General features: G+C 30.4%; 1 protein-coding gene across 1 annotated transcript in view; it reads right to left on the bottom strand.

Moving 5' to 3' along the window:
• Nucleotides 1-7,492: 7,492 nt before the first annotated feature.
• The window catches only part of TyrRS (Tyrosyl-tRNA synthetase), a 33,551-nt gene continuing 32,086 nt past the window's right edge, over nucleotides 7,493-8,957 (bottom strand). Inside the window, exon 14 of the mRNA XM_067269760.1 lies at nucleotides 7,493-7,886. Within this exon, the coding sequence (XP_067125861.1) occupies nucleotides 7,776-7,886 (111 nt within the window). The 3' untranslated portion in view covers nucleotides 7,493-7,775. The remainder of the gene's footprint in view (nucleotides 7,887-8,957) is intronic.

Genomic DNA, 8,957 nt, shown 5'->3' with positions numbered 1-8,957 from the left:
TTTTTCTTATTATATGTGCTATAGAAAACAAAACAACATATTCTCAAAAATATATATACATAATTTCGTTATTTTCATTTAATTGAATGGACATAGGCAATAAATTATTAAATATGTATATACAATATGAAAATATTTTATCAATCATTTTGAATATAAATGATATGTTTATCATCCTTACATATTTCAATTTTTTTACAATGTTAAATATGTTGGTAAAGATAAGAAATTAGCTTTATCTTTTGAAATTCATAATAGTTACTTCCTTTTATTATTTTCAAGAAATTGTCTAAATTTATGTAATATTGAAAAAGATAAATATTAATTTTCTATGAAATAATTACATTTAGATTTGCTAATTCATGTAAAAAAGACAAAAGTATTAGGCAGCTTTCATTTAAAAAATAAATAACAAAATTATTGTTTGTAAAATTGAAAATGCACAGATAATTAAATATGCCACTATTTATTGTCTTACTTTTACTAAATTCCCTATAATTACTACTGTCTTTTGTTATTATTTTTTTTAAATATAAAATTTACTGAAAATCAGCTTGTAGTAATTATTGAAATATATTTTAAAAAGAAAATGTTGGAAATAAGTTTTTCTGTTAGGGAATTTATATTTTTTGATGTAAAAATAATTTAATACTGTTCATTTAATAAATTGCTGAAAGCGGATTTATCTTGTTGAAAGAAATGTCTTTTTTGTCTCTGCTTTTTAACAGAATCCATGGGGCATGTCACAAAAGTAAGTGAGAATCTTTAATTTGTTATTAAGTTGTTATAAAATTAAAAATAGCTGTTAGAATGTACACAGTCCAAGATATAGTTACTCTATTCTTTTTCTAAACACTTTTCCTTGTGGGAGACAAGGGAAAAATTCTGGACTATGCACAAGATGATCCACTACTTTTCATCCAAGTGTGAAATCTGACATAGAGTACAGAGTTTTTCAGAAATGAATTTTTGCTCTTGTCTCCTACAGCGAATAGTGCTTAGGAAAGAATGGCAACTATGTATAAAAATAGCTATTACTAAATTAGCTTGGACTGTGTACTTTAAAAAATTATATTAGTTTGGACTATGTATTGAATGTAATTTGTTGTTATAAAAGGTTGCACTTTACTTTTGGATATGTCTCATAGTAGTTTTACTCATATATTCATCACTTTTTTTTATAAATCAAATTCATGAATATAGAAAAGACTTAATTGTATTAATGGTTATTATTTTGAATCTATATTTAAAGCTTCAGTATTACATGTATAATTATATATAATTTTTTATTACAAAATTTTGGATGTAATCTACCCCCATTTCAAATTATTCCACTGTAAAATATACAGTCAAACCTGTTTTTATGCGGTGGATAGGGACCGCATAAAAAAAAACTGCACGAAACTTCACGAGTGGCTATAAAAAATAGTTTTCGCAACACAATTAAAAAATATATTTTTTTATGCAGTCAATAGGGACCGCATAAAAAAAGTCTCACATAGAAAATAACTCAAAACCGTACGAAATAGAATTTATTGACAACAGATGTCAGCACTTGACTGCATCGTCTCGTCTATCGTCTGTTTTACATATTTTTGTCCAGGTGGTGTTTTGTTGACTTTAAATTATTTCATTTTTCACATATTCATGCAATAATATTACTATAATAAGTTCATTTATGCTATAATAAGTTTATTTAGCTATAATAAGTCAACGTGAGACATGACAAATCGCACGAGACTAGTCGCCAACTATACTGCACAAATAAAAAATCGCACAAAAAAAGACCGCATAAAAACAAGTTTGACTGTACTATCATTGACAAAAATGTTACACACTAAAGAAGTGATATTGGAGTTAATAAAACTTTATTATAGTAGAACAAATGATGATCAGAATACAATATCATTGCAAAAGAACAATTTCCTATGCAATAATAGTACAATTTAAAGCAACCTTCAGTACTTTGTGTTACAGTAGAGTCCCAGAAACGTGACTCTCAATAAATCAACATTCTGTAAAACCCGTGTTTTTTTTTTTTTGAACAATATAATCTAATTTTTACCTGTATAATTTAACACTAGGAACAAATACATTATTATTCGTCACTGGAAACCCTCAATAATAGCATCAATTCCATGTATTAATAATGAATATAACTTTTTCCCAAGGTGCCACAACACATGTCACCAACTTGAAAGTAGCCACCAAATAGCCAATATTTTTTTAAAATTAAAATTTAACTACAAATAGAATTATTCAGTATTGGTATGTAGTTAGTATGTATATGAATTTGCACATATAATACCTTTATGAGAATTCTGCTATTTACTAGCATCTTCACTATTTATTCCATTATGGTATAATGTGGACTGAGATGATGAGTTTTAACTCATCACCTCAGTCCACATTAAGTCGAGTTTGTGGGACTCTACTGTACTTGCTGGATAAGTGTGGTTACAGGCATGGAGGCATATAAGTATTGTATGCTGTCCTGCAACAGATTTTTCCAAAGATGTTGTAACTGCTGCGTCTAGATCCTTCGTATTCATATTTATTCAAAGCTGGCGTCGATTTGGTCCCACAAAGGCTCTCTAAGCAACAAATCTAGTAACTGGGTAGGCATATTATGGAAACATGAAGACATTCCCGAGAAACCATAGCTTTGTGGACCAAGAATTATCTTGCTGTACCCTTACCGTGAAAGACAGTCTAGAAGACACGGGATATCTTGAATGCTCACTGTGCCATCAATGTCCTTCGCACTACTAAAAAGAGTAACCAACTGTCATAAGAGATGGCTTTCCAGGCTAGCACAGAAGAATGGAGGCAATGAGCAGCTCAACAGTAAAGGTAGGATTGAATAGCTTACCAGTGATCTTCCATATACTAACATGATGATCATCTACCCCAAAGAGAGCAAAGAGCAAAGATGATATGCTATCATTTCTTAGTAGTCCATGCTTCTCTGTCATGACACCACTGCAAAAAAAGCTGACGATGGAGTTGTTAATAGGACACAAAAAAATTTTGATAGGTCTTATTTGATTATTGTTTTTGTTAAATCAATAGATATGATTTCTTGAACTGGATTTAGCAAATCAAGTTCATCAAAATTTTAGTTTTACAATGTTACCCTTCAGGAAAACTAGGAATTTCATTATATACAGTGCTTTTTTCTATTTTATATAGAAATATTTTAAATTGAAACATTAAATGTAAAGATTTATGAAGACACAAAATGTTATGACTATTTCTGGAAATTTTGCTAACATTAATTGACCGACCGTTAACAGATATTTTTTGCTATTTATCTTTCAGTTTGCTAATTATCATTCATTTTTCATAGAGTATTTTGCATTTCTTTCAGTTTGTTTGAATGAAGCTATTGAAAATATACTTCACTAATTTGAGATTTTTATTTTTATATTCAATTCAATTCATATTTGTATAAATGCATTAATTTGCTTCAGTTTTCACAATAGAAGATAAAAATTTCATATTTTATAAAAAGTAACCTTTCAAGGTAAATGCTAGTTTTTTTCCACTGAACCAGTAGTCTTGTACTGTATACTTAAACCTGTTTTTCATTTTTGACTGTTCTGTGGGCACTAAGAGTATCTTTTTTTCATGCTTCCTACGGTCCACAATGAGGGTGGACAGGTGGTGAAAGATGGAACATGTGAAATCCAAATTGGACTGCTGATGAAAGTCTCTGGGTATGCTCACCCAGATTTGATCCTGGGTCCCCAGAACAATAGACTGACACTATCATCTTGACCAGGAGTCACCAAACTACAGCTCGGGAGATCAGTTTATCCAGCCCTCCACCACACTATGCTACAAATGAGCTAAAATATAATTATTTATATAGAAATATAGATTGTAGATAAACTTACACTTACTTTAATTTTTCTACATAGTAAAAATGCCAAAATTAGTCCAATTTAATTTTTGCATCTGATGATATAATTTTTAGGAAAATCAGTAAAATAAAAAATTTGGCAATTTTATGCAACTTTGGATATCAGAGTGCTCTTTGCGTAAGTATCTACAATGAAGTTTTTAAGAAAGGCGATTATGAGCTTTCTGCAGCGATCGTGTTTGTGTATTGGTAAATAAATATGTTGGTTGTCTTTAATTTTTGTGTATTCGGTGTACTGTATTGAACAAAATGGTTATGCAGTCCATGCTCATCATTCTCTCAGTTATCTGGCCCATTGTGAAAAAAGTTTGGTGACTCCTGACCTTGACCATCCGTGCATCTATGGTTATTATATTGTGAAACCCCAAAATGAGGACATCCCAAACAACTTGGTACTAAAGTCGAGCATGAAGTCCTGGAAAAAATTTTCTAATTAGTGAATTAATAAATTCTATTGTAAATATTTCAAGTGTTAAAGATTTCATTTAAAAAGTGTTTTACAGCATTGACAAAATGTCTTATAGCAGAGAATGTGAAGAAAAATGTGATTTACAGGAAGTAAAATGAAACTGGCTGTTAATGAAGATTGGAACTGGAAATGCAAAGTGAAAAATGATGCTAAAAATGTAATATCTGACGTGGAAACACAACTCAATTGCCCATGTAAGTAATTGGTCAGATAACAAATTTATGAATTCTAAATTTAATGCTACACTATTACCAATAGAGAATTTCCATTCTTACATGGAGTACTGCTAATGTGAAGAAGAAAACATCTACTCACTGAAAATTCAGACAAAACAGGGAATTCACAAAAATGTGTGTGAAAGTAATTTTTATCTCCAAAATGAGGACATTCCAATTTTACATAAAATATTTTGATTGATCAAATATAATCATCATCTAAAATAACATTACCATCATGTACAAATAAAAAACTGTCCTACAACAAATGCTAAAACATGAGTATACTACAATAAATTAGAATGTTCCCTTAGTACATCTTTTTAAAAAAAAAAAGCACTGTGTGTAAAGTATATCTTTTAATAAATATCTAAAGAGTCCTGAACTAAAGAGAACTTTTTCAGACCCACAACCAACTGGTTATGAGAGACAGGCCCAATGTTTGGGATGGACTCTACAAAAAAATTTCCAACCTGATCCTCAGAGGTAGGCTAATATCTTTGCTGCCTTACCATCAGGCTGTCAATCTTTTTAATATTTCTAGATGTTAGCTTGATTGATTACATCAGAATGTATTGTGTTTTTGTTTATATTTGGCAACATCTCACCAAAAAGAAAATGATGTAAATGAGCATCCAACTTATTAATCAGTAGTATGATAAAATTAGGAATGTTTTGTTGAAATAATTATCACACCAACTAATAGTGAGCCTAACAGACACGTAACACACTTATTGCAACCGAAAACTGTTGTGTGTTGAACTACGTCATAGATATGGTCAGGAGCTGATCTAGATTTTTTTCTGGAGCCTAGGGCTTATTGAAGTCCAATGGGGCCCCATTTTTACCTAACCTAACCTATTAACTATTTTTTTACTATATGGTAAGTGCTCATTGTTAGTGAAAAAGTATTAAAAATATGATGATAATTCAATTTTTGTAAGCCTTTGATACTTGGGGGCCCAGGGCTTAAGCTTTATTATGTGGATCTGTCCCTGGATATGGTGAAAGAATTTATCAATTTAACATATAATAATATAACAATTCTTGTCTCGTTTTGCAGAGGTTTACATTGACACAATTATATATAACAAGACCCATGGAAATATCGTATAGTTTAACATAAGTGATCGATAAACTGATGCAAAAAATCTTGATTTTTAGTCGAACCTCCATCTTTCAAAACTTTTAACTCAAATTTTTTCCCAACTGATTCGAGTTAACTAGGCTCCTCTATCAAATTCATAAAGAATAATGATACTAACTTAACAATTATTTACAGAATGAATGTTTCCTAATGATTATGAACTTTGAAAATTCAGGCTTATTTCTGTCATGTTTTATATTTTCTTAATCCTTCTTGTTAATTTTCTCTCAATCATTCCTTGAATATGCTAGTTGATTAGAACTTTGGAATGCAGCCAAATGAGAAATGGTTGTTACAGTACATCATAACCATTCTATTTTCTATTGAATATCTGTCACTGCATTTTACTACAGAAAAGTCATTTCATATATGCAGAAAATTGAGACATAACATAAGTTATTAAAGTGAAAAGTCTAATTTATTGCAAGAAAATATGTATATTATGATTTTAAGCAGTCAAACAAAAATTAAGTATTTTTTAGGCTGTATTAAAAGCTATTTAAATAAAATTTTCAAAATTATTTTTGTATATCACAATATTCCTGGCTGGACAGTTCTGATCAATTGCTCTTGCTTCAAGACATTTATGTTGAAAAACTGAAAATAGTTCATCTTGTAACTTTGTCCATTTAAAATTATATTTAATATACAGTATAGACTAAAGTTACAATTTTCTATTTATTCATTCTTAACGTTTAAATGTTTATATTTGAACTTACTTTTAAAGATAAGATTATTGAAGAAAAACACATTGCATTAAATGATGCACCTAGAAGAATGAGTATATAAAGAAATGATTACATTTTAATTGTAATCTAACTAAAAATCCTTTTGCAGTGGCAACATAATGATCACATGTTTCTAGGTAGTAAAATCTTTTCAGTGGCAATGCAAGTCAAATGCCACTGAAAAGATTTTACTATCTAGGCAATACATCATGGCATGGAATCAAACAACAGTTTAATGTTCTATGACAGATTCTACCAGATGTTCTGCAATTGTTGGGCTTGTTCACCCACAATCTCTGATGGTTGCAACTGTCTTCCTAACATATCTCACACGTGCATAAATGGCAACTTTCCTTGGTTCTCACACCCTTATGTTCAGAGATTTTTGCCATGTAAGAGGGCTGTCTCATTATGCCGACGAAAATTCTTGCCAGGTTGACATCATAGGCAGTATATCTGGTTGTCAATGCACCGGTGTGATATCTTGTAGCAATACTAGAGATGATCTATTGTCATAGGGAGATTGCCACTTGATAGGGAGACAGCTACAGTTCAATTACTGCAGCTGGATTGGATTGATCATCACGTAAGTACAGATGCAGGATTTGTCTCTGAACAGTATATCAGACATCATCCAGGATTCCCAGACTGCATTGTGAATATGGGAGATCAGTGGTAATGTCTTGTGGAATGATGGAAATGAAGTCCACTTTTTCCAGGCATTGCAGAATGGTGCCCCTTAATACCATCCTCTATGACGCTTGTAGTATGTTAATTTGGATAGAAGACAGGGATGTCATTGGTATTATAATGCACAATTCATTCAAACACTTATCAGCTTGACATGTTCACATCACTTAGGCAATGTGTCAGTATTAAAAAATATAAGGTTACTGTGTTCAACAATGTAATATGACAAATAATTCTAAAGAAATCAGTTCACAATCTAAAAAATATCTAAACAATGTTTAGATTCAGAGAGAGAGAGAGAGAGAGAGAGAGAGAGAGTGCAGCCAATCATTTTATTTATGTATAACAAAGTCTTAAAAGCAATATTCCCGGCTACTTTTAAAATAAATAACATTCATATTTTTTAAATCTATACAAAAATCAGCCAAAATTATTTGATACAGAATCAGTTACTTCAAATCTGGATAAATATGTATTTTACATAATATAATTAAAACAACAAATTGTTCCTATTGCTTAAATGATAAAATCTGTAGTTATTGTCAAAGGAAGTGTTTGAATAATTCGAGTGAAGTTCTTATATACTATTATATCATCAAAATTATTTGATTGGAGCTCCCTTCATGCTCTTGCAAGTGATTACACCCAGTTTTGTCATTAGAGGATTCTCTTGCCATTCAGCAACATGATTTATTGATGTTTTCAGATCAACCTATAGAAAAAAAATGTTTAGATTAAAACCATAAATTAAGTTTTATTCTTTTATATGTATAAAAATTAATGTTGAGATTCAATTCTCAATAAACAAACTATAGATTTTTAAAGCAAATGACAAGTGGTAAACAATAGGCATTCTTAGTATTGTTCACATCAAATCTGATCCATCACTCTAGCTTGGTTATTGGATATTTTTCATTTTTCTGGCAAACTAACTAAACTGAATTGTTTTGAATTTTTAGCACAAATCAACCATGTTCTAATATCATCATCTATTTATTACTGAAATTTGTAACAACACTAAATAAGCTTAGAGTAAAATTATAACAAGTATAGGAAATAAGTGAAACTTTTTACAGGTGTCTATTTTAATGTGTACCTGTATCTATGATTATATTCCTTATAACCTACTTACGGATTTTAAAATCTAAGGTTATTGTAACATTTCTGATTTTACATACAGTAGAGCATCAATTATCCGACCCCTGATTAACCGACCGCGTTCTAGTCGGCAAATTCAAATGTCCGCTAGTGATGTGACGCTACAATATTTGGTTATGTCTTGGCTACTTTACCATTATTTTTATTAAATTTTTGCATGTTTTAGCTGGCAGCACTGGCTCGACCATGAAAGGGAGGCTAGTATTTAAACCAGGCCTAATACACTATACTAATAATGTATTTTTTCATACTTTTTGGTTATCCGACCAACCCCAGTCCCCAATTAAGTCGGATAATCGATGCTCTACTTTATATTTAAAATCAGGAATGTTAGCTCCTATTCATTCAAACTCTCAATTTTCATTATTTTCCTGCTAAAGGAGAAATAACCGATTACATTCATGATGATGATTTTTTGTTGTTGTGAAAATTGTGAGAAAAGTCACTTGATAGATGCAAGAAATGAAAATGTGAAATACAGTTTCCGTAATGAGTTTGAACACATTACCATAACATTTAAATACAGAGTCTATTTCTAACATACCATCACATTATTCCAAACTTTTTAATGGAAGTTCAGCATTAGTCATTGTCAAGTGACTTTTATACCATCCTGTATATGCTT

The sequence above is a fragment of the Centruroides vittatus genome, unplaced genomic scaffold, assembly GCF_030686945.1.
Source record: "Centruroides vittatus isolate TY-2023 unplaced genomic scaffold, ASM3068694v2 contig_357, whole genome shotgun sequence".
Lineage (NCBI taxonomy): Eukaryota > Metazoa > Arthropoda > Arachnida > Scorpiones > Buthidae > Centruroides > Centruroides vittatus.
The sequence above is the reverse complement of the archived record's forward strand: the minus strand, read 5'-3'. Positions and strand labels throughout refer to the sequence as shown.